The sequence below is a fragment of the Neomonachus schauinslandi genome, chromosome 14, assembly GCF_002201575.2.
Source record: "Neomonachus schauinslandi chromosome 14, ASM220157v2, whole genome shotgun sequence".
Classification (NCBI taxonomy): Eukaryota; Metazoa; Chordata; class Mammalia; order Carnivora; family Phocidae; genus Neomonachus; species Neomonachus schauinslandi.
In genome coordinates, this window is record NC_058416.1 from 49129542 (window position 1) to 49156898 (window position 27357).

A 27357-nucleotide genomic window follows, 5' to 3' on the forward strand; every position below is an offset into this window, starting at 1 on the left:
AGAAAAAGGTTTGATTTTTAAAATGTCAAGAAAACAGGAGAAACAGCTTCTGCTGACCAAGAGGCAGCAGATGAGTTCCCGGATGGCATTAAGAAAATCATTGAGGAGAAAGAATATCTGCCTGAACAGGTTTTTTTTACTGCAGACAAAAAGTGCCCTATTCTGGAAAAAAACATACAATAAAGGACATTTATTAATATGGAAGAGAAATGAGCCTTAGGATTTAAGGTAGGAAGGGATAGGCTAATTCTTCTCTTTTGTGCAAATGCAATTGGGTTTGTGACCAGGACTGTCCTTATGTATAAAGCTGCTAATCTCCAAACCTTGAAGGGAAAAGATAAACACCAGCTGCCCGACTATTTTTTTTAAATCTCTACATCCAAGGTGGGGCTCAAACCCACGACCCTGAGATCAGTCACATACTCTACTGACTGAGCCAGCAGGCACCCCAGACTTTTGGTTGTACAACAAAAAGGACTGAACAACGAGAATCTTTTTTCGGGATTGGTTCCATCAATACTTTGTTCCTTAAGTCAGGAAGTACCTTGCTAGTAAGGCACTGCCTTTTAAAGTTCTTTTGATCTTAGACAATGTCCCTGGGCATCCAGAACCTGATGAGTTCAACACCAAAGGCATCAAAGTGGTCTACTTGCCCCTAAACACAAAATCTCTAATTTAGCCTCTAGATCAGGAGGTCTTAAGGACCTTTAAGGCTCATCCACACATGGTACTCTCTAGAAAGGATTTTCAACACTATGGAAAAGAACCCTGATAGAACATCATGAAAGCCTGGAAGGATTGCATCATCAAGGGTGCCATCATTGTTTATAGAACAAGCCATGAAAACCATCAAGCCCAAAACAGTAAATTCCTGCAGGAGAAAAATGTGTCTAGAAGTTGTGTATGACTTCACAATTTACAACAGACCAATCAAGGAAATCATGAAAGAGATTGTGGATATGGCAAAAAAGGTCGGGGGTGTGAAGGGTTTTAAGGTACAGATCTTGGAGAAACTCAAGAGCTGATAGATGCCACACAAAAGGAATTAATAGAAGATGACTTGATGTGGATAAACACATCTGAACCAATGCCAGACGATGAAGAAGAAGATGTGGATGAAGCAGTGCCAGAAAACAGATTGACATTAGACTGTCTGGCAGAAGGATTCTAATTATTCAAGACTGCTTTTGACTTCTTCTAGGACATGGACCCTTCTATTATATGGGCACTGAAACTAAAGCAAATGCTAGAGGAAGGATTGGTACTGTGTAGAAACATTTTTAAAGAGATGAAAAAGCAAAAATGTCAGAACAGAAATTACAATGTATTTCTGTAAAGTACACCAAATTGGCTTGCCTCTCCTGCCTCCCTTTTCGCCTTCACCTCTTCTGCTATCCCTGAGACACCAAGACCATCTTCCTCTCTTCCTCCTCCTCAGCCTACTCAGTATGAAGAGTGAAAACAACAGGGATGAAGACATTTATGATGATCCACTTCCATTTAATGAATAGTAAATAATCATCATGCCATACAGTTAATAAACTTATCTGTTGTGTGTGTGAGTGTCTTCGTGTGAAAATCTAATAACTGAATGGCAAGAACTGCCTGAGACGGTTTTCTGTCAACATCATCATCACCATTGCTTAAGTTTTCATCGTGTAGAAAATCATGTACAAGACTTGTATGGCAGTGGATAGCCTATCATTACGTAGGCATCAGGTGAGTGATATTTAATACAAAATTAATAATGTGTTAGTTTTCTTACTGTTTTAGAACTTTCAAAGAATTACGTTACAATATGCTCTGTCTTGTAATTGGAGAAACTGTATATCAGCCTATCATCACAGGTAAGTGGTTTTTAGAAAAAATGTGTTTGCAATGTTGTGTTAATGAATATGACTGTAATACTTCATGACATAAAAATTGTATAACGATTCATTCATTAGTGTATATGCTAGTCCAGTGTGAAGCAACTGATCTCTTACACTGGGTACTGTAAAGCAGTCATACTGCTCCTTCATTATCAGTGCATGAATTGTTATATCTGTAAGTAAATATGAATTTCTTTTTCACATGTTTTCATTTTTGATGTCTAGTGTTAGTAATAGCATTTAAATTTATAGTGTTTTGTATTATTTAGGACAATATTGATGTAGGTCCTGACTGATGATGCATCTTATGAAACAATGATGTCAACTTACGGTATCGATAAATACAGTATAGTACTGTAAATTTATTTTCTTTTCCTTATGATTTTCTTAACATTTTCTTTTCTCTAGCTTTATCATAAGAATACAGTATAAAATGTGTATATCACAAAATATATATTAATTGACTATGTTATTGATAAGGCTTCTGGTCAACAGTAGGCCATATTAGTAGTCACATTTTTGGGGAGTCAAAAGTTAATGCAGATTCTTGACTGAACTGGGGTTCGGCACTCCAACCCCTGCTTTGTTCAAGGGTCAACTATAGTTTGCTTTTTCTAGAATTTCAAGTGGAATCATACATTATGTACTCTTTGTGTCCACCTTTTTTCATTCACCATAATGGTTGTGAGGTTCATCATATTGTTCCAATAGTTCCTTTCTATTGCTGAGTACTTTTCTATTATATTATTGATATACTACATTTTATTGACCCATTCACCTGACCTTTTTTTTTTTTTTTTTTTTAGTTTTTGGTTTTTTTGCATAGTGTTGTTTTGAGGTTTTTTTTTTTTTTTTTAAGATTTATTTATTAGCACGTGCATGAGAGAGAGCAGTGGGGAGGGGCAGAGGAAGAGAGAGAGAATCTCAAGCAGACTCCCTGCTCAGTACAGAGCCTGATGTGGCGCTTGATCTCTCGATTCTGAGATCATGACCTGAGCCGAAATCAAGAGTTGGGTACTTAACCGACTGAGCCACTCAGGTACCCCTGCTTTGAAGATTTTTGAACATGGTTTTTACATGGTCATATGTTGGATGAGTAGGATTCTTGCCTAAAAAAAATCTTTGTCTACCCCAAAGATTTTTGCCTTTGTTTTCTTGAGCTTTATAGTTTTATATTCATTTCTTTGGTCAATCTCACATTATTTTTGTGGGTTGTATGAGGGAAGGGTTGATGTTCTTTTTTTTTTTCCCATCTATTTAGATTTCCAGTAGTTCTAGCACCATTTTTTCAGACTTTGTTTTCCCTGTGGATTTGTGTTGGCACTTTTGCTGAAAATTAATTGATCATAAATGTATGGGTCTGTTTTTGGATTCTCTATTCCATTGATCTCTGCTTCCTTTATCAGTATTACACTGTTTTGATTACTGTAGATTTACAAGTCTTGAAGTTTAATAGTATCAGTATTGTAAAAAAATTTTTTAAAAAGGCTTTGACTATTGTACATAGTTTCTGCATTTCCATGTAAGTTTTAAAATCAGGTTGTCAGTTTCTGTATAAAAAGACTGGAAATTTCGCTTGGAATTGAGTTGATGTGATTGCGTGGTATTCTGTTGGGTGTATATATAATTGGGTCAGTTATATAAGTAGCTTATAGTGATGTCTGCTGGGGTATTCATTCTGTTCATACAGTGCTGCAGTTTTATATTTATTTGTGTCTTTGAGCACTTGTGCATGTGTGTCTGTATATAAAGTCCTAGGAATGGAATTGCTTCAAATTTAACATTTATAATTTGATAGATACTGCCTAATTGTCCTGTGTAGACACTGAATTAGCTGCACTAATGAGAGAGTACCTGTCACAAACCTTTGCCAAGACCGTGTTCTTAAACTTCCTGATCTTCGGCCAGTCTGATAGGTGAAAAATGGTGTTTTGTCTTGGTTCTAACTTAAATTATTCTGTTATCACACCAGCCATCTGTGGTTTCTTTCCTGTGAATATATCATGGTAAATAGCTTTTGCTATTTCTTGCCAGTCTATTTCCCTAGATTTGTTCCTCAAGCCTGGCTTCTGAATTTTCTGACAATGCTTGAAAGTTTTTCCCACTCTGAAAATACTAAAATTCTCACACATTTTAATTTACTATATTTTAACTCAATTAATTTTTAATGATTAAATTTTTTCTGGACATAACCTCACTTTTTTTTTTTTAAATTTTATTATGTTGTGTTAGTCACCATACAATACATCATTGGTTTTTGATGTGGTGATCCACGATCCATTGTTTTCGTATAACACCCAGTGCTCCATGCAGTACGTGCCCTCCTTAATACCCATCACTGGGCTAACCAACCCCCCCCCCCTTCTAAAACCCTGTTTGTTTCTCAGGTCCATAGTCTCTCATGGTTCATCTCTCCCTCCAATTCCCCCTCCCCATTTTTCCCTTCCTTCTCCAAATGTCCTCCATGCATAACCTCACTCTTAAACCAAAATTACCCAGATGGTTACCTACTTGTCCTGACACCAATTGTTGAATAATCTTTTCTTCATTAATTTGAAAGTAATTAGTACTACCTTTATATATACTAGCTTGCCTTATTCACTTGGGCCTATTTTTGGAGTCTCTGTTTTCTCTTGTCTATTGATTTGTTGGAATTAAATTGTTAATTATTACAACTAAGTGACACAAATCTACACCCCATTACTTTCTAAGTTTGATTTGTGTATGTGTGTGTTATAAACTGGTATGTGATATTTTCTTCTATTATGTATTTCAGCTGATTGTTGTTTATTTAAAGCTTTTGATTTTGATTTTTAATTTTTAAAATTTATTCTCTTTTATAAATTCACATACTAATTTTTTGTTTTTCTTCCTTGCAAATAATAATTTGCATGTATAATATCTATGTGGTCAAGATTTTTCCCTCCTCCCTAGAAGCTTGAGGATCATCTTTTTGTCTTCATGATACACTTTTTAACATCTTTTTTTTTTTTTTAAAGATTTTATTTGTCAGAGAGAGGGAGTGAGCATAAGCAGGGGGAGTGGCAGGCAGAGGGAGAAGCAGGCTCCCTGCTGAGCAAGGAGGCCGATGTGGGACTCGATCCCTGGACCTCAGGATCATGACCTGAGCCAAAGGCAGACGCTTAACTGACTGAGCCACCCACGCACACCTTAACATCTTTTTTTAAAAATCATTTGTGCTAGGTGCTATTGGCCCTTTAAATCTGGAAACTCAGGCGCCTGGTTTTAGTTTTTGGCTTCGCATAGTTTGTTTCTGCCAAGCTATTTATTTCCTGTTTTTTTTTTTTTTTCTTTTTCATTTTAAGGTTTTCCTCATGTATTGTGATTCTTGTTTGTTTGTTCAGAGTTACAAGTGAGACACTAAAAGTGATTTGGAAGTTTTGTGTGTTTGGATGGTGGGTGGGCTGGTAGTTTCTTGACTGTAGGGTGTGTGTGTGTGTGTGTGTGTGTGCACATGCATGTGCATGTGCACACTTAACTGGCTATTTTTTTAGTTCTTTTATCTCTAGGCCTGTCAAATTCATTAAAAAATGGTCTTCCAGTTTCCTTCCAGGAGTGTACAGGCTTGGCTGCTTCCTCTAGGAGTTTCTTCAATAGGCAGAGAGGACTTTTAAGTGGATGGAATGGGTTTCAGCACTGTGTGTACTCCTACTTATTCTGTCTGTTGTCAGTATGATACTTCTCCCCTCCCCTGTCACTCGTGAGCCCCCAAACTAAAGGCCTTTTGTTAGACTCTTTCCAGAGATTTATACTAGGGTCTTCAGGGATATAAGGCAGTTTTCTGGTGCTAGTAATTGGAATGGCAGTCTTGGCATCTTCCTGCTTTTTTGAGTCCTATTTTCATCCTCATCTCCTGTGTGGAGCCTGGGACTGGCAGTTCCTGAGTTTTGGGAGATTCTGTGGTTTTAAGTAGAGCTGCTTCTCCGCTTTCCCCATTTCCAGCTTAGGATTCAAGTTTTCTTGAGTCTAGAGGTTATTATTTGTCATTCTTTGTAATTTCCATATTTTTTATTTTTACCATTTACTCTTTATCCTTCGGGTTTATGGTTTTGTCTTGTTTTAATCTATTGCTTTTTTAAAGTAGGTTTTACACAAGAGTAGAGGAAAATGTATGTGTTTAAATCTGCCTTTTAAACTGTGTATCAGTGTTTTTCTATGTACAAGTAATTGTATGCACTCTTTTCCCTCAAAATAGGATTTTACTTTACCAGTTTAGCCCATTATATGTATGTATTATGAATTGTGTTTTGTATTTTATTTTATTTTATTTTTTTAAAGATTTTATTTATTTATTTGAGAGAGAGAGAATGAGAGAGAGCAAGCACATGAGAGGGGGGGAGGGTCAGAGGGAGAAGCAGACTCCCTGCCAAGCAGGGAGCCCGATGCGGGACTCGATCTTGGAACTCCAGGATCATGACCTGAGCCGAAGGCAGTCGCTTAACCAACTGAGCCACCCAGGCGCCCGTGTTTTGTATTTTAAAACTTTTTTTTTTTACAACATAAAATGGACTGTTTACTTCAGGTTAGAAATACTAAAATGAAGTGGTATGTATAAAGTGAATTCTGAAGACTAATGATAGGACAGTGTAAAATTGTGGAGTGTTGTATTTGATGAATGGTGAATGAAAATTTACATATTTGCACCTTTTAAACATTTTTTAAAACTTTTTTTTTTTTTTAGGTGCTGTGTAATGTGTTAAGAAGGATACTTTAAGGAATGATTTTGCCAAATTTTCATGAGTTATGGTGGCTGAAAGATCAAGTCTGTCTTGTGGGAAAAGAATTGTAAGTAACTTCAGGGAATAAACTGATAAATTTTGACTATTCTATGCTTATATAAAACAAGTTACTGATTATTTATAGGAATGTACTTTGGGATACTTCATTTTGTTAGCCTTAAATATACAGACTAAATAAAAAGGAGAAGTTAGGTTTATATAAATCGGTATTATTTCTGTATAGTATTAGCATTGCCATATTTCTTGGATTGTACAAAATTTAATTTTAATTTTTTTTAATTTTTCAGAAATGGCAGCACAAAAGGAAATCTATATTAATAGAGTATTTTATTAAACGAAAGAGGTTAGATAAGAACTTTAAACTAACAGTCTCAGCAAACAAGGAAAGAAACCTGTTAGCTGTAAGACATGTTTCAAATGAATCGAAGTCCAGTAACTGTAGACTTCAGAAGAAAAAAGTTTTCAAAATCTTTGTCAAAACAGGTCAGTGATAAATAACTCCTCCAGTAATAGGGCTAGGCCTGAATACCATTATTGATTGAAAAATTAACAAAACAGATTGAACCTGAATTCAGTTTTTGTCATAAAAAGTTCTAAAAATATCAAATTAGAATTAAATTTTCCTCAAATTTCTATTGCCTTGTCCAGAAGTAAAGCAAATATCTTTCAGCCTTCATACCAGCTTTTCTCATGTCCTAGGGATGACCGAAACCTTACTTGAAGCAAACTAGTATTTTTGTTGAAAATGTACATCAGCCTCAAAGTTGATTCTTAAGACCTCCTCAGTAATAATACTAGACATTGAGCATTCGCACCTACCAGGACACGAAAATCCTCTCAAAAGCTACTTCAGAAAAGGAGGACCTTACTCAGGAATGATGTCCATTCAGGAGAAATCAAAAGAAAATTCCTCCAATGTTATTAAAAAAAGTGAAGATAAGAATTTAGAAACACAAATTCAAGGTTCTCAAACGAATCTGGCAAAAAAATCAGGTCCAAAGGAAACTGTAAAATCACTGGTTAAATCTTCTAGTGAGAGTAAAATAAATCAACCTGAATTAGGAACATGCATGAGTACAAGGTCAGCAAAAGCTGCATCCAATGATAAAAAAGCTAGTAAATCCATTAACAAAAATATGGTGACTGTGAAGGGACATTCACAACAGGAATCTACAAAAAAGAAGAAATTACCTCAGAAGAAGTCAGTGCATGGAACTCCTAAATCAGATGAACACCGGAGATCACAAAGACTACAACAGTTAACAGAAGTTTCAACAAGGTCTCTGCGTAATAGAGAAATTCAGGGTCAGGTTCAAACAGTTAAACAGACTTTGCCACCAAGAAAAGAGTACTGTAACAATTCTCAAAGTAAATCTAGTAAAGTTAAAACAAGTCAAAAACATGTGAAAAGAAAAGTACCCGAAATAAAGTCTGACTCTAAAGAGGATGAAAATCTAGTAATTAATGAAGTGATAAATTCCCCCAAAGGAAAAAAACGCAAAGTAGAGCATCAAACAGCTTCTACTTGTAGTTCTCAGTGCATAAAAGGATCTGAAAAGTGTCTTCAGAAGAATGCTAGAAAAGAGGAAACAAAATCTGTGCCTGTAACTTCTGAGATAAATAGATCAAAAATGGTTACTTCAGCAGTCTCTAAAAAGAATGAGGTGAAGAAGTCAGTTCATACACAAGTGAATACTAGTGCAAAATCCCAAAAAAGTCCACAGCCATCAGTGCCTGAACAAAGTGTAGGTAATGAGCTGGAGCAAGTGGGAAAGAGCAAACGAGGTAGCATTCTTCAGCTCTGTGAAGAAATTGCTGGTGAGATTGAGTCCGATACTGTCGAGGTAAAAAAGGAATCTTCACAAATGGAAAGTGTAAAGATGGAGAAGCCTACAGAAATAAAATTGGAGGAGACTGATAATGAAAGACAAATACTTCATCAAAAGGAAACAAATCAGGATGTTCAGTGTAGTCGTTTCTTCCCCAGTAGAAAAACAAAGCCTGTGAAATGTATACTAAATGGAATAAACAGCTCAACTAAAAAGAACTCCAACTGGACTAAAATTAAACTCTCAAAATTTAACTCTGTGCAGCAAAATAAGTTGGACTCTCAAGTTTCTCCTAAATTGGGCTTAATACGAACCAGTTTTTCACTCCCAGCCTTAGAAATGCATCATCCAGCGACTCAAAGTACATTTTTAGGGACAAAACCACATAATGATAAAAATATAGCTTGCCAGCAGGAAGAAATGAAAGAAATTAATTCTGAAGAAGTTAAAACTAATGATGTTACAGTTGAAGTTAATAAAACCACAAAAAGGGCTCCTGAAAATTGTCGTTTGGATAATCAGATAAAACCACCCCCAGACCCACCGTTGGATAACCAGATGAAAGATTCTTTTGAATCAACACCAGATAAGGTAATTTATTTTCATTATGCACAGTAGAGGTACATGAGCACTTTCTGTTAAAGAAGTTTTTTACAGCATATTTTAGCTTAAGAATCAAGTCATAAAAGACAGGAGTCATTTGTTAAGGTATCCTATACAGTTGTTAGTAGTGTTTTATTAACTCAGTGTTGTAGTGAGTGATAGAACTTCCTGGTTTCTTTAGATGTCTGACCTTTACATAAATTCTTCTCATTGCTTCCTTATTTTCATCTTTCATTTTTATTTTATTTTATTAATTAATATTTTTATTTATTTGACAGAGAGAGACACAGCGAGAGAGGGAACACAAGCAGGGAGAGTGGGAGAGGGAGAAGCCGGCTTCCTGCGGAGCAGGGAGCCCGATTTGGGGCTTGATCCCAGGACCCTGGGATCATGACCTGAGCCGAAGGCAGACGCTAACGACTGAGCCATCCAGGCGCCCTTTATTCTTATTTTATATGCAGCGTGAACCTGTTGAATTCTAGCTTTTCTTTTTCTTATTTAAAATTTTTTTGAGTATAATTGATGCACAGTGTTATGTTAGTTTCTGGTGTACAACGTAGTGATTTAACATCTCTATACATTATGCTTTGCTCACAAGTGTAGCTACCACCTATTACCATACAATGCTATTATAATATCATTGCCTATATTCCCTATGCTCTACCTTTTATTCTGATGACTTATTCATTCCATAACTGGAAACCTGTATCTCTCACTCCCCTTCACTCATTTGCCCATTCGCTTACCCCCTAACTTTTCTTTATTTAACACACTGATTTGCTTTTTCTTTTAATTTTAACTATGTTTCATAGTGACTAAAATACAGAAATTAAACTTGGGCCTTATTCTGACCAAATTGTTAAAATTAATTTTAGCCGGCAGATCAATCCCTTTTTTCCACCTGACAAAATGGAAAAATTAAACATTTCTAGTAGTAGGGATGCCTTTTAAGTTTGACTTGTGTGATCACATTGTGAAGAGTTGGGCAAATAAAATGTCTGAAAGATGTAAATAATTCAGTTTTCAGTTTAAGAATAAGATTGTAGTGGCAAAGAATTTTTTAAAATGGAAAAGTAAATTGAAAAACAGGATCTAAAAAAAGTAAACAGAATCTAATAGCTTGAAGAAACTTTAATGATTATCTGAGGAAGTAGTTTGAAACTAAAAGCAGCTGAGCCAATTTTTTTTTCAGATTGAATCATAGGTAAAATCCCAGTATCTAAACCAATAAGCAGAAATTTTTTTTTTTTTTAAAGATTTTTATTTATTTATTTGACAGAGAGAGAGACAGCGAGAGCAGGAACACAAGCAGGGGGAGTGGGAGAGGGAGAAGCAGGCCTCCCGCCGAGCCGGGAGCCCGATGTGGGACTCGATCCCAGGACCCTGGGATCATGACCTGAGCCGAAGGCAGACGCTCAACGACTGAGCCACCCAGGCGCCCAAGCAGAAATTTTTTATGCATAGAACCATGGAGCTCTATATTTTTGAGACACTTCACTAATTGTTTCAGTTGTTTTAGTTTGGTATTGAGAAAACTGAGCGCAGTAGAGGAATGTGATTTAGGTCACATGTTTGAGGGCACAAACAGGATTGAATTTTCAGGTGTTCTGATTCTCAGCCTGCCATTTTTTCTACAGTTACGTACTTTGAACATTAGGTCATTTGAGAAAAAAATCATTGTGAGTAGAGAAAAAAGTTAAGTCATCATAAAGTTTTGGGAATGATTTAAAGTTCTCTTTAGAGATATTTTGTTCTAGGAGCAAATTCGAATGAGTGAGGAGTCTGGGCTTTATGCCAGAAGCCATGAAAATAGATCATTGTCTATTCTTGTGGAGTACAAATCAAATTGAAGGGAACAGATACCATATGGTACTCTTAGATTTTATTTTCTGAACAAATGGTAATGAAAGCACCAATTAGAAGATAATTATTCAAATAGTGATAGTAATTAGAAGTAAGTAGTGAGTGGTAGTGTGAGTAACAAGTGTGGCTTCCATCAGAGATGGGGTGGCTCTCTATTCAGGGTATGTTTTGTCAGCAAATTGATAGCGATACTCCAGGTGTAGCTGCATTGTTTATCTTCTACTCCTTGCTACATAAATGCCTGTCAAAATTCAGTTTGTGAAGTCAGTCATGGGAATAAAAGGTACAGCATAGGGAATATAGTTAGTGATATTGTAGTAGCGTTGTATGATGACAGATGGTAGGTACACTTGTGAGCATAGCATAATGTATAGAGAGGTGTTGAATCACTATGTTGTACGGCTGAAATTAATTAACATTGCATGTTAACTAAAATAAAAGAAGCCCTCGTTTGTGGAGAATTACACTGAAGAATAAGAAATGTAATCCTTTGGAGTAAACTACTAGAATAGAGATGCTTACTTAGATCACATTATTTTGACCTATAATATTGCTTTTACTGAAATTTACTTTGGATTTGTACAGTCCGTCTCTCTTGAGGTGCATTGTAAGAAACTGTCCTATGAAATTTGTGTTAAAAATTTTATTTACATTTGTAAATTCTTGGGTATTTCAAACATTCAGAATACTACAGAAACTAATGTTACACTTGTGTCTACCACCCAAATTTGACAAAAACTAATATTTTATTGAATTCAGGTCTTTTAAAATAAGAGAAGTACGTTACAGATACAGGAAAAAGCCATATCTCCCTCTTCTTTCCATTCAGCTCTCTTCCCAGAGTTAAACATGTTTGTGAAGTTGGTGGGGATCTTTTCTTTTTTTATTTTTATGATTTCACTGTCTTTGTGTATATATATCCGTAAAGAATACTAAAGCACTGTTTGTGTTTTAAATGTTTTATATGTGTTTTTATGTTGTTTTAAGTGTTTAAATATTAAATGTCTTAAATGTTAAATGCTAACATAGTTGGTCTGTGTGTGTTGTGTGTGTGTGTTTGTGTATGTATGTGTGGTTTTTTGCAACTTGGTTTTGTGCAGTCAACATTTGATACTTACCAATACATGGGTATTTTAATAGCTGTAAATGAGTATACCACAATTTATGTTTTCCTCTTCTAAAGCCCTTTCGGTTTGTTTCTATTTTCACCAATACCAGTGATGTGATCACTTTCACAGAGTGATCAGGGAATGTGGTAACCATGTCAGTTCAAGACATAGTTGTACCTGCTGTGTCCAAGACATTGTGCTAGGGCTGCAGAAGAGGAAATGTTTCCTGCCTTTAAGGAATTTCCATTGTAGCAGTCACTTAAGAGATTTCTCTTCTTGCCATGAGCACTAAGAATTGAGGTAGCTTAGGGTCCGCCTGGGTGGCTCAGTCATTAAGCGTCTGCCTTTAGCTCGGGTCATGATCCCAGGGTCCTGGAATCGAGCCCCGCATCAGGCTCCCTGCTCAGCGGGAAGTCTGCTTCTCCCGCTCCCACTGCCCCTGCTTGTATTCCCTCTCTCGCTGTCTCTCTCTCTCTGTCAAATAAATAAATAAATAAAATCTTAAAAAAAAAATTGAGGTAGCTCAGTTTAACCATCATAATAGCTTTTGGTTAATGACATAATAGCCTTTGGTGAACACTGCCTCTTTGTTAGTCAGAGGAGAGCTTCATAGAATTGTCACCACAATCTACGCTGTAGTTTCTCTTATTACCTACATATTACAGGTGAGGAGGGTGAGGCTTAGAAATTTAAGTAACTTACCTGAGTGACTTATAAGTGGTAGAGCTAGGATTTAAACTGAGATTGACTGGCTTCAGTGTGTAGCGGGGTTATACTTCGGGAGGAAGGAGAATATAAGAACAAACCTTACATCATACGAAATCTTTTTCTGTGGCTGCCTGTAATTTTTATGTCAGTTTCAGCAGTACTGAGAAATGATGGTTGATAAGGCTAAGCATTTGATAGGCCTTCTTTTAATTCTTTGGGCTGAATTTAAATTATTTGAACATGGGGCACCTGGGTGGCTCAGTCGGTTAAGTATTGGACTCCTGATTTTTGCTCAGGTCATGATCTCAGGGTTCTCGGATGGAGCCCCTTGTCAGGCTCCTTGCTCAGTGGGGAGATTGCTTGAGATTCTCTCTCCTTCTTTGTCTGCCCTCTCTCTTGGCCCCTCTTCCCAACTCTTACGTGCTCTTTCTAAAATAAATACATCTTTAAAAAAAATTTGAACCTTATGAATTTTAAAGCCCAGCTATTTTATTATTTGTTTTTTTTAAGCCAGTAACTTACTAAATTCCTTCCTATTTAATAGAGATTAATTAGTAATTTGTCATTGTTCTTGTTTTTAATTTTTTGCTTTTTGAATGACAAAAATTGTTCACCTTTTCAAAAATACTCAAAAATAATGTTACGTGTTGAGTGTATAATCACAATACAGATACAGCCAATGTTAATAGAGTTTGGAGTATTTTTTTTTTTTTTCGGTAGTTACGGATTATCAGCTTTGGCAGTGTTCTGATGTAGGGGATCTTGGGAATACAAAGATAGATATAATATGTTCTTTGCTCTTAAGAGTTACAGAAGATGAATCAAAAACAAATAACTAATTGATATTAGTAATAAGGACATGAAAGAGGTAGAGGTGAAATAGATGGAGAATTATTCCAAATTTGGGAAAAGGGCATGAGGAAACTTGGAGAAGGCTTCATGGAAAAGGTTAATATTTAAGTAATGAGTTGATACAGGGGGAAAGGTTCTAGATCAGCACTATCCAATAGAAATGTAATGTGAACCACATATTTATTTAAAATTTTCTGGTAGCCACCTTAAAAAGAATAACACACTGGTAAAATGAATATATTTTATTTAATCTGTCATATAAAAATACTATCATTTCAGCATGTAATCCATTTTAAAAATTGAGATATTTTACTTTTTTTTTGTAGTCTTAAAAATCTGGTGTGTGTTTTTTATTTACAACATAGTCTCAAATCAGTCATTCATACTAATGAGATTTTAAGTGCTCAGTAGTCAGATAAGGCATGGCTACTGTATTGAACAGTGCAGATTTAGATAGATGAAAGAGGCAGAAATAGAATATATCTGTGGAATTTGCAAGTTTTTCAGTATAGCATGAAGGGGAATAATGGGAACTGATGCTAAGAGGGTAGCTGTGGGGAGATCAAGAGACTTTTAAGGCATATCAGTGTGAATTACTCCAACTATAAAGTATTACCTTAAATTTTCTTACTATGCTAAAATTCACTGAAAGTATCTTGGGATGAGTCCCAAAGGTTGATATGAAGGCAAATATTAACATCTTGAATTTTATATATTCAGAATTTCAGTCTATGTTTGGAATCCAAGCTTGAAAACAGTCCAGTGGGAAATACCTCTACTGTTTCAGCTCTGCCCAGTCAAGCAAAAATTGATACAGGAGAGAATAAAGTTCCAGGTAAACTTTGAAAATATTATTTGGATTTCTCAGTGTTCAGAGATATTTTTGTCAGTATGGTAGAAAACAATACTGATTGCCAAATAGGCCAGTTAAATCCTTCTGAACTATTGTGTGTGTTTTTCAAATGTGTGATTATCACCATTCTTTTTTGTTTTTTGTTTTTATCTTTACTACCATTCTTTGGGGTAGAATTGCTTTTCTTTCTTACCTTGTTTAAATTAAGTATGAAAAAATAAAAAATAAAATGGCCTGGATGATCAATAAGATTGGGTCCAAAACAGAAACAAAGCACATTAGCCAAAGGTCAACTAACTTGGACAACTTTAACTTTTCCTTTAGAAAATCCATTGTTTCTTTATTTAAGTTTTAAATGTTTTCCCAAAACATTTTTGGGGAACGAGGTATAAAAATAAAGTACTAGTTTACACATATTGATAAATCGTAAAAATAAATAATTTATGATTCTTTGACTCACTACCAAAAGTCCTTTTGTCTATCTTAAATCTTTTATTTTGTTTATGACTTACTTTCTGGAGAAGTATTACTTAATGAATTGCGTTAGTTAGTGGTAGGAGCTTATTTTTCAAGTACAAAGACTGTGTTTTTCCACTTCAGATTCTTATCTTTAATCCTCACTCAGTTTTCCATGTTAGTGATTCTGTCTTTGAAAGGATTTAATAAATGCTGAAGGCCACCTGGCTGGCCCAGTCAGTGGAGCTTACTTAAAAAAAATAAAAAAATTGCAATTTGGGCAGTTATGCCATACAAAGACTTTTTTTGTGTGACCTTGTAAAAATTTTTTGACAATACATTGTTTGAGTTGTTGGATGGGGATTTGCTCACCTATATCAGATGAAGCCTGAGGGAATATAAAAAATAAATTCCTAATTCCTGTTTCTCTCTGCTGAAGGAAAGGTATACATGGAGCAGTATATTGAGGTCAGACAATGTCTTTCATTGCATATTACTTAACCTTTTCTCTTAGTGGAGGAAAGAGAAGTATAATATAAATATGAGAAATGTACTAATTCATTAGAAAAGAAAATGAATTGATTATTGCATTATTTATTAATGTGATTAAAACTCTAGAAACTACAATTTAAAAATTCAGTATAATTAACATAGTTTTATATTAGTTTCAGGTGTACAGTATAGTGATTCAACAATTCAATACATTACTCATTGTTCATCATGATAAGTGTACTCTTAATCCCCTTCACCTGTTTCACCCATTCCTCTACCCACCTCCCCTGTGGTAACCACCAATTTGTTCTCTATATTTAAGAGTCTTTGTCTCTTTTATTTTCCTTGTTTTGTTTCTTAAATTCCTACAGATGAGTGAAATCACACGGTATTTATCTTTCTCTGACTTATTTCACTTAGCATTACACCCTCTAGATCCATCCATGTTGCAACTGGCAAGATTTCATTCATTTTTATGGCTGTGTAATATTCTATTGTATGTATGTATATATACCACATCTTTTTTATCCACTCATCTATTGATGGACACTTGGGTTGCTTCCATAATTTGGCTATTTTAAATAATGCTGCAATAAACATAGGGGTGCATATAGCTTTTTAAATTGGTATTTTTGTATTCTTTGGGTAAATACCCAGTAGTAGAATTACTGGACCATTTGGTAATTCTATTTTTAATTTTTTGAGAACCCCCCCATACTGTTTTCCGCAGTAGCTGTACCAATTTGCATACCCACCAACACTGCAGGAGGGTTCCTTTTTCTCCACATCCTCCCCAACACTGACTGTTTCTTATAGACTACAATTCTTTTTAAACAAAGAAATGTTCCCATTTGTTTCCATTTAGAGATTGTATAATTATATAGGCATTTACACAGGTTGCTTTATTGTTCAGTGCTAGTGATTGGTGAAACTAGAAGACACTGTTAATCTACCATTGGATCTCTTTGTGGCTCTGTAGAGCCTTTTTCTTCCTCTTTTCTGAAGAGTAATTTCTAGAAAGGGGCTCTAATTTAATCAAATGATTTTTATTAAAAATAAAACATGTAGTGCATTGTTCTCTTTTTTTTTTTCTTTGTAATGATTTTCAGCCTATTAGATGGAGAGGTAGTACAAAGATTAACGTGTAACTCACTTTCTTGATTAAATTACAGGTTCAGCTCCCAAACAACATACTATACTCAGTAACCAGACACCTAAGGCCAGTGATGACAGGTAAGACATTAGTTTAATACAAGAATAAATAGGAGAACTGTTAAAAGATAAACTGAGGCTTTTACGGTTTTTGTTTATTTGAACAAAAATCAGTTCGAATTGGGCAGTATCCAGTCTTGCAGATAGAAAGGAGTGCCAAGGAGGAGACTTTTATAGGCAGAAAGGAGTGGGAATAAGGAAATTATAACTGGCAAAAAAGCGGGTTGATTATTGCAAAGTTACTTTCCTTTGGGAGAGATGGCAGAGGTCTTTCAGGCAAATTACCTAACTAGTGCTAATTAGGTGATTCCTGAATGGTTTAAGATTCCATTTCTGGAAGAATCAAGACTAAGTCTGAGTTTGGTAATATGGGGCTTAGCATAAGCAACTCCATTTAGGACCTGTTGTCTTGTTTTTAACAGAACTTAAGGATTTTATACTTACCTTTCAAGTTTGGGGTATTTTTCCCTAAAACCTTGTGCTGGTAATCCACAGTTTTTCATGTAGAAAGAATGTGATATTCACAAGTTCTGTTTTCATTTTACTTTTTTTTTGTGCCTATACATATGTTTTATAGCTTTTTTTTTTTTTTTTTTACTTATGGTATTATGGGCATCTTTTCTTTACTACCTCATTCTGTTAAATCTGTATTAGATTTCATTGTGTGAATATTCCATTGTTTATTTAACGGTTCTCCACTTTATAGACATTTTGGTTTCTAGTTAATTTCTGTCCAAGAAAAAGTTCTGCAATAAACACAAGCATCTTTGCCCATTTGTATTACTATATCTAGGATAAGTTTATAGCTATAGGACTTAGTCTGCATTGCCATATTTTCCTCCGGTGTGTGTCTTTTTATACTTCCAGCAACAGTGTTTTGAGAATGCACCTTTCTGCAAACCCCTTGAAGTACTGGGTATTATCAACATGTAAAAGTGTTTTAAGTGTTTTAAAAGCAATCCATTCTCTTTAATGTCAGAATAAAATTAAATCTGACTTATTTTGCTTTAGAGATTACTGGAAACAGTATTTAGGACAAACTGTAGTAACTAAGATGGCTAAAAATTACCCCAAAAACTTAAACCTTATTCAAATTATAGTAGGTACAGCAGTTTTTTATTTGTTGAAAATTAGTAATTTTCTTCCCTTGATTTTTAAAAGGTTATTTTTCCCCCATTGGAGTTGAAAATTGTGAGTGTTGTATAGAAAAAGTTTATTTTTTTTTTCCTTTTTAGTGATTTGAAGTGATAACAGCTTTATAATTTTTAATGGTGTGACTTTTTTTTTTTTTTTTTAAGGGAGACACCACCAAATCATTCTTGGCCTAAGTGTAATTCCCATTTGGAGATAACAATTCCAAAGGACTTGAAACTAAAAGAAGCAGAGAAAGTTGATGAAAAACAGTTGATCATAGTAAGTATCCAACTGACCTTTTTGGTGAAGAGTTATAATCATCTTACTTACGCACATTGTTAAAGAGTAAGTTCATCCTTTTTTCCAAAGAGCCTTTTTTTCACCATAAACCATTATGGAAATATTTCTGCTGTCATTACAAACACCCTTCTGGCCCCCCAGTAGTGAGACCCTCCTGCCACAAATAAAAACTCAAAATCCCCATGCTTTTAGTTTTATTTATGACAGATTGATACTTTATTTTACATTTATTTTATCATTTGTTACTTTCTTAAATATGTCATTTGATGTACCTCGTTTTAGTAGTTGGTTTAAATATTAAAATAACATGGAGCTTAATGCATAAAATGATTTTAAATATCTGTATTTTAGTGTATTTTATAATTTTAAAACTGTTTTATAGGAAGATAAACCAATAGTTAATTTGAAATAGAAAGTAACCACTCTGCGGTTTGGTGGCAAGTTGTAAAAGAGAGGGAGATATTTTGATTGATTAAAAATCTAATTTGAGTGGTGCCTGGGTGGCTCAGTCATTAAGCATTATGACCTTCGGTTCAGGTCATGATCCCAGGGTCCTGGGATTGAGCCCCGCATCAGGCTCCCTGCTCCGTGAGAGGCCTGCTTCTCCTTCTCCCACTCCCCCTGCTTGTGTTCCCTCTCTCGTTGTGTCTCTCTCTGTCAAATAAATAAATAAAATCTTTAAAAAAAAATCTAATTTGAACGAGTGAGCACACTCTGAAAAAATGAAGGGACCCAAAATAATAGGAAAGTTTAGTGTACTTCCAGTCAACATTATCAATAGGAATTTTTTGGAGTAGATTATTGATTCTAACTTTAATATAGAGGAATTACTTTGTAAGAATTATTTGGAAGTTTTTGAGAAAGTTTAATCAGGAAAAAGTTTCATCAGATTTAATAACATTTCTGTTGTTAAATCAATATGATAGTGAAACAGGATTAGACTAGTAGAATCTAGAGCTTCACTGTCCAATATGGTTGCCACATGTGGCCAGTTAGTATTTGAAATGTGGCTCATCAGAACTGTGATACACTATTAGTGTAAATGTATTTACTGCATTTTAAAGACTAGTACAGAAAAGGGAATGTAAAGTATTTCACTAATAAGTTTTTATTTAGTATATATTGACATTATAATATTTGGGATATGTTTTGTTGAGTAAAATACTAAAATTAATTTCACATGTTTGTTTTGCATCCTTTAACATGGCTACAAGAAAATTTAAAATTACATTTGTGGCTTGCACTTCTATTCAGTTGTTCTGCTCAAGAGTTGATGATGATGATGTTAATGATCATTATAGCAGCTAATATTTTTTGAATACATTGTTTTATGTATTCCACTCATAAAAACTTAATTAAGCCTTAGTTTTTAAAATATGAGGTAGGGACTGTTATTTCCCATTTACCAATTAAGAAACCGAGGAAGAGATGTTTATTCAATACTATGAATACTGCCTGCTTGAAGGGATATTTGTACACTGGTGTTCATTAATCATAGCCAAAAGGTGAAAGCAATCAAAGTATCAAGGATGAATGGATAAACAAAATGTGGTGTATACATACAATGGAATATTATTCAGCCTTAAAACAGAAGAAATTCTGACGTGGCACAATGTGGTTGAATCTTAAGGACATAATGCTAAGTGAAATAAGTCAGTCACAGAAAGACACATACTGCATGATTTCACTCCTGTGAGGTGCCTAGAGTAGTCAAATTCAGAGACAGTAGTATGGTAGTTTCTAGAAACTGGGAAGGAAAGTGGATTGGGAACGTATTGTTTAGTGGGTATACAGTTTCAGTTTTGCAAAATGAAAAGAATTTTGAAGATTGGTTGCACAACAGTGTGAATATATGTAACACTACTGAACTGTACACTTAAAAATCATTAAGATGGGGGTGCCTGGGTGGCTCAGTCGTTAAGCGTCTGCCTTCGGCTCAGGTCAGGATCCCAGGTTCCTGGGATTGAGCCCCACATCGGGCTCCCCGCTCCATGGGAAGCCTGCTTCTCCCTCTCCCGCTCCCCCTGCTTGTGTTCCCTCTCTCGCTGTGTCTCTCTCTGCCAAATAAATAAATAAAATCTTTAAAAAAAAAAATGTTAAGATGGTAAATATTGTTATATATGTCGTACCACAATTACAAAAAAATTTTTTTTAGCTGCCTGAAATAAATTTCATGTAACAATTTGTGAATAGTTTGAATCCTTTAGAGTGAACTTCCCTTAAGTTCTATACACACTTTTTTTTGACAGAGCGAGAGAGAGAGAGTACAAGCGGGGGGTGGGTGGCAGGCAGAGGGAGAGGGAGAAGCAGGCTCCCCGCTCAGCAGGGAGCCCGATGTGGGGCTCGATCCCAGGACCCCGAGATCATGACCCGAGGCGAAGGCAGACGCTTAACCGTCTGAGCCACTCAGGCACGCCCACAATCTTTTATTTACCATTTGATTTCTCTTTGCTACTTGTCCTAGTTCTAAGACACTAGAGATGCCATTGTCTTACATCTTATTTTCTGTAGTAATTCAGATTGCACAGTTTTAGAGTAGGAGGAGTAAAGGGATTCTTCTTTTTTTTTTTTTTTTTAAAGAGTTTATTTAATTGACAGAGGGAGCGAGAGAGAGCACAAGCAGGGGGACTGGGAGAGGGAGAATCAGGCTTCCTGCTGAGCAGGGAGCCCGATGCAGATTTGATCCCAGGACCCTGGGATCCTGACCTGAGCTGAAGGCAGAAACTTTTGACTGAGCCACCCAGGCACCCTAGTTTATTCTTTTTTTTAAACTTTATTTTTATTTATTTAGAGAAAAAGAGAGTGCACTAGTAGAGGGACAGAGGGAGAAGGAGGGAAAGAATCTTAAGCAGGCTCCACGCCCAGCGCGGAGCCCAGTGTGGGGTTCAGTCTCATGACCCCGAAATCATGACCTGAGCTGCAATCAAGAATCGGGTGCTTAACCGACTTGAGCCACCCAGACGCCTCTATTAGTTTATTATTCTTAGACTTAGATCATACTGCTGAAAATTTCTTGTTGAATGAGGACAAGAATAGAAAACATTTTGTAAACAGTTACTATCCTACAGCACAAGTATGAATTATTGGAAAAGAGATGATTGTATTTTGTACTTATTTACTATGAAGATAATACAAAAAATTAATATTACCTTTTCTTAGGAGTTTCTAGTGACATCAGAATACTCTTTTTAATATCTGCAAACTAGAACAAAACCATTAAAAAGGGGGGAAATCAGAGGGGGAGATGAACCATGAGAGACTGGACTCTGAGAAACAAACTGAGGATTTTAGAGGGGAGGGGGATGGGGGGATGGGTTAGCCCGGTGATGGGTATTAAGGAGGGTACGTATTGCATGGAGCACTGGGTGTTATATGCAAACAATGAATCGTGGAACACTACATCAAAAACTAATAATGAAATTAAAAAAAAATTAAAAAGAACATGCTTTTTTTTTTTTTTTTTAAAGATTTTATTTATTTTTTAGAGAGTGAGCGAGAGAGAAACAGCATGAGAGGGGAGAGGGTCAGAGGGAGAAGCAGGCTCCCCGCTGAGCTGGGAGCCCGATGCGGGACTCCATCCCAGGACCCTGGGATCATGACCTGAGCTGAAGGCAGACGCTTAACCATCTGAGCCACCCAGGCGCCCAAAAAGAACATACTTTTAAGACATTAAAAAAATGAGTCTGTGAAAAACTATTTCCTCTAAGCATTAACAGTGTAATTATTACACATATAGAATGTATCTTTGTTCTTATTTATAGAATTTTTACTGTTTGGTGTTTAGGACTAAGATTGTAGTGTTAAAAGATCTTTCTCAGTTCTTTTCAAATATTAAATGCTGTGAATCGAGTGATCAGATTACTAAAATGGAAACAGTTCTTAATAAAATTACGCACAGATTTCACAGATTTAATGTCTTCTTTTTTAATCAACACTGAATATTTTTTGTTATGTAGATTAAATACTTCTCCCTTTGTGTTCCCATTATAGCTTTAGAGGCTGATGTTCTGGAATTATTCCTTTGGGAGGGGAAAAAAAAACTTTTGTTTGTTTTTTATAAATAGGATGCAGGACAAAAAAGATTTGGAGCAGTTTCCTGTAATGTTTGTGGCATGCTTTACACAGCTTCAAATCCAGAAGATGAAACACAGCATCTGCTCTTCCACAACCAGTTTATAAGTGCTGTAAAATATGTGGTAAGTGGAGTTCATGACTTCTAAAATGCAGTATCAGATGACTAGGTCAGGATCTTAAAGAGATGAATTGCAAAATTTAAGACATTGAAAAATTTCTGTTTTTAGGAGGTGGTAATATATACAAAACTCTTCTATGTGTACCGGCTTATTTTAAAACAAAGTCAAACGTAAAACCAGCTAACTTTATTCTGCCTGGTTTATGTTGTGGGATTCTTTATTTAAGTTATATATTTAAAGCAGTTATTATACCTCATCTCTTCTAACAATGCTATCAACTTGAGTATTTAAAAATTTTTCTTTAATAATTATTAGCTGCTGATAAGCCTGTTTAATATTCATAATAGCTTAGCACAACTTTTTTTCTGAAAACTGATAGTGATGTATATTATACCAAATAGATGGTTTGGGAATTTTTCTTTACCTTCTTTTGCTATCATGAGAGTTTTTCTTTATAAAATTAAAAAAGAAAAATTCTTGAAGGTTAAGATCTCAGAATTTGCTGCATACTTAAAAAAAAAATCCCACAAAGTAAATATGTTTGAGTATATATTTTTGTATGTGCATTTGAGGCACAATGGGTATTATTTAATAGTTATTTCTGGAAGTGGCAAAATTTTGAATAATTTTGAACCATTTCAGATATCTTGTGAAAATAGTAATTTAATGTAATTGCTGTTTACCCATATCTGAAATGGAATCTATTTTTATTCTATACATGTTACCTTCAGTACTGTACACTCACATTAATAAGACCTCCAGGATATCTGAACTGAGATCACCAATTCATTTCATTATAGGCTTTTACATAAGCAACAGATGTTGGATTGTTTAAAGATCCTTATTAGCTTCAGTTAAATTTGTATCCTTATTTTTGGTTGAAGGGTTCATATTTATTGTTTCATTTATCCAGTTACTTCTACCCAAGATAGGTAGGGTTTTCTTTTTTCGTTCTCTACTGTGGTGATCCTTTATACTCCTTATTTCATCTGCCTTTTCCACACACACACCCTCTTCTGTCACCTAACTAAACGCAGTATAAGCTGTGTGGACATAAAATATCTATAGCTAGATACTGATTTATTGTTTGAAATTTGTACTTTTCCAATTTTACTGTATTAATATCCTTACAACTTGAAAACAAAAATAGTTCTATCAGATAGCTAAATTATAGAATACTTGGGGCAAAAACATCTTATTCAATGTACATAAATCTAGTAGAAGTTAGTTTAAATGAGTTTTCAGTTTACATCATTTAATTCTTGTGATCACTTCTGTATTAGGTTTAAAAGGCTTAATTTTTCATCTTAAGGGAAGATCTTAATTTCTGAGAGTAACAGCAAAGAAATTAGTAAAGAAATATGTACTCTGTGCTTCCACAGTACGAAGGGAAGCTGGTTTATGGGACAAGACGGAGTCATCACCTTCTAAACAAATTCTGGCTCTTGCAAAGCTCTAAAACAATGTAGCAGTTTAGGGAAGATTGACTCCTGCCCCAGCCCTATCCTCCTCCTAATCCCCCCACCCCAACCTTGATGGGACAGAGCTATGGGTTATTTTATTATTTTTGAAATAAGCTCAAGAGAAGGAATTGAGTTTAGCAGTTGGCCATCCTTTGCTAACATCAAGATCAATATTCTTATCTTTTGCTATTTTCAAATGTAGGTATGCATAGTCTAAAGTAGAAACTCCTCCAAAACATTGTAGCATTCTTTTTTAGTGTATGGACAGAGGATAAAAACATATGTGTTATGTTAAAGATGTTCTGCTGTGATCACAGCTCTGGATTTGGGGTTGGGACATTAAACATTTATTGGGCACCCAGTGTGGTGCTTTGCATTTTTGTACATTTAATGAGCAGCTAGTATTGTGTTTTTGGATTAAGCACTTTTTTTTCTTTCTTTTAATAAATTGAGATATAATTGAAGTTTAAGCACTTTTAAGGTGTTTGAGAAAACATCTAATTTTAAAATGTCAGTTTTACCTGTTTGTTTCCTGGAGAGGAGCACATAGAAAAGAAGTCATTTGGTGTTCTGGCTTTAATTAATTTTAAATGAACAGTGTTCGGGGACTGGAAATAAAGTGTTGATCTATTTAAGACTATTTAAAAATAGAATAAATTAGATCCCAATGAGTTTTACTTTTTAAATTTTAATCATACATTTTTAAGGAAATAAATAGCTTTTCCTTAGGGTAAAAATTTTCCTTTAGATATGGTAATAATCTGTAACAGTTAAAAATGGCTAAAGATCTTTTCAAAAGATTAAAATCATATTTAAATTATTTAGTCATCGTAGAAATTGATGCCCACAGAGCCTTTTTTTTTGGCTGGTTAAAATATTTTTTTTCCTTATCCTCTTTGGTAGAAGAAAGAGTGATGATGTTCTCTATTCCTTCATAGCACCCCATCTGCCTCATTGATGCCATCTGAGGAAAAGCATTTTATCTAACTTATTAGAAGCTATTTAGGAAGGAGCTTCTTAATGCTTCAGGAGGAGCCTGGACTCTGGTTTAGACCTACAGACACTTCAGTTTCCCTTGATCATCTGGGGGTACTCTTTGCTAAAGGTATGAAGAGAAAGCAGGAAAAACTCCCCCTAGAACACTGAGGAATGTTGCCAAGCCTGGAGCCTATCCAGAATTCCAGCTATATTTTGAACTTTTAGTATGTAGCCAAAGAATCATGTTTGGGTTCTTTGCAGAGAAATTTCTAACTTAATCCTTTTTTCCTCCATCCTTCCTTTTCTCTCCTTTGAATTAATTAATATCTGACTGAATAAAAGCTCTGTGGAGGGCTCTACTCCAGGGTATATGATATGCCCTTGCCTTCAAGTTTAGGAGCAAAGCCTGAAAGAAATGAAAAGTTAACAATAAGAGATTTGTTAAAGCAGTAAGTCAGTATTAATTATTTAAATTTAATTATAAATTAGCTTTACAATTTAGAAGTGATAATTACTTTGGTGGAGCAGTGATCAGAAGGATTTGTTTTCATGGGTGAGGAAAAGTTAAGATTTGATTTTTTTTTTTTTTTTAAATGGACAGACACAAGGAGGTCATCTATTATTGATAGCATAGAATAGCTAATGAGAAAGCTTAACATCTTTGTGGGGAATAATGAGTAAATTTTTTTTTTTCTTATTGAATCAGAGATTTGGTAAAAAGATCAGAAAAATGCATCAGGTCAGATTGTGATACTTTGGTTTTGATGCCATTTGGCCTTTTTCTTTCTTTTCTTTTAGATACTGAATTTTGAGCATTGTGAATGATACAGTTAAGTTTAAATAATGTTCAATGTAGGCAGAAAAACAGTATTTAAAAAATTTTTAAATTTATTTATTTTTTTAAGATGTTATTTACTTATTTTTAGAGAAAGAGGGAGACGGGCAAAAGGAGAGGGAGAGGTAAAGGGAGAGAATCTCAAGCAGGCTCCATGCTGATCTCGGAGCCCCATGTGGGGCTGGGCATAGTCTCATGACCCTGAGATCATGACCTGAGCTGAAACCAAGAATCAGATGCTTAATTGAGTCACCCAGGCACTCTGAGAAATAATATTTTAGTGAAATAAAAGGAGAGAGTAGTACATGTAGTGGTGTGTGTGGTATTGGATTACTATGGCATTGGTAGAAATGGGGAAATTGATGACAAGAAAAACTGAAGAAAGATTTGACAGATTCCTGATTGGCTATAGAGCTACACTCTCCAGTATCATGTACTAAACCATCAAAATAAAAATGCTGTTCCTCCTCATGGGGATGAAACTACAGCATAGGGAATATAATTAATGGTATTGTAATAGTGTATGGTGACCAGTGATAGCTACACTTGTGAGCCCTGCATAATTATGGAGTAGTTGTATAGATTTGTCGAATCACTATGTTGTATACCTGAAAGTCATGTAACACTGTGTATCAACTATACTTCAATAAAAAAATAAAAGAGATATTGATATATATCTCAAAAAGTGCTGTTCCTCACTCACACTAGCCAGTATTCAGTAGTCACATTCATATCTTGCTGGAGGCTACTTTATTAGTTAGTAGGTGTAGAACATTTGTATTGTCAAAGAGAGTTCTCATTAGTGCTGCTACAGAAAGCTAAGTCAGGGACACCATGATCCAGGAACTCCTACTTCATCTTTTTTTTTTTAAAGATTTTATTTATTTATTTGAGACAGAGAGAATGAGAGAGAGAGAGCACATGAGAGGAGGGAGGGTCAGAGGGAGAAGCAGGCTCCCCGCCGAGCAGGGAGCCCGATGCGGGACTCGATCCAGGGACTCCAGGATCATGACCTGAGCCGAAAGCAGTCGCTTAACCAACCGAGCCACCCAGGCGCCCCCTACTTCATCTTTGATTACTTTAATGTGAAATTTGAATACGTGTTAACATACTTCTACATACTTTTTCTATATTCCTTTTGAAGGTGTTAGGAAAAAGGAAACTGGGTGTTAAAGAAAAGAGAGGTAATACAGCAAGAATAGAGATTTTATTTATTTTTTAAAAATTTATTTATTTGAAAGAGCAAGAGAGCACAAGCAGGGGGAGGAGGGGCAGAGGGAGAGGGAGAAGCAGACTCCCCACGGAGCAGGGAGCCTGACCCCTGGTTCAGTCCCAGGACCCTGGGATCATGACTTGAGCCGAAGGCAGACGCTTAACTGACTGAGCCACCCAGGTGCCCCAGGAGTAGAGATTTTAAAATCTTGGGAATGGGAAAGGAATCTGAAGCAAAGCTGCATTGGTCCTTAGAACTGTACTCTGGCATCACTGGGGTATAGGGAGCAAGTATATTTGTAGGAGGGACTGATGGTCTGAGTTACGTCGAGTTTCTCTGCTTAAAGGTAAGCCTATCATACCCTGTGTTGAAAATTGAGAAATAGTCGTTAGAAACAGGTAGGAATTTATTACATAAAAATTACCAAACATTTTATATCTCAAGTTTTTGTTTATCTTTTCCCTGACTCTGATTTTTAATTTTTCTACTTTGTTGTATCTTCAAGACTGAGAATATTATGATATATAAATATAAGATGGGAGCAGCACTTCCAGATCTTAGTCAGAAATTAATTTTGCTTTGGTACGGAGGGCCACATAGTGGAGGAAAAATGCCTTTAGAATGAATGTTACA

General features: G+C 35.3%; 1 protein-coding gene across 3 annotated transcripts in view; it reads left to right on the forward strand.

Moving 5' to 3' along the window:
- Positions 1–1512: 1512 nt before the first annotated feature.
- ESCO1 (establishment of sister chromatid cohesion N-acetyltransferase 1) overlaps positions 1513–27357 on the forward strand; it is a 48891-nt gene continuing 23046 nt past the window's right edge. For 2 of the 3 annotated variants that reach the window (XM_021686048.1, XR_002480080.1), the window contains exons 1-7: positions 2894–2910; positions 6574–6677; positions 6919–9051; positions 14316–14430; positions 16569–16629; positions 17907–18021; positions 22107–22238. In XM_021686048.1, coding sequence (XP_021541723.1) covers positions 7507–9051; positions 14316–14430; positions 16569–16629; positions 17907–18021; positions 22107–22238 — 1968 coding nt within the window. In that variant the 5' untranslated portion in view covers positions 2894–2910; positions 6574–6677; positions 6919–7506. Of the gene's footprint in view, positions 1720–2893; positions 2911–6573; positions 6678–6918; positions 9052–14315; positions 14431–16568; positions 16630–17906; positions 18022–22106; positions 22239–27357 lie in introns of those variants that run through there. The other variant, XM_021686050.1, reaches the window with a different exon arrangement.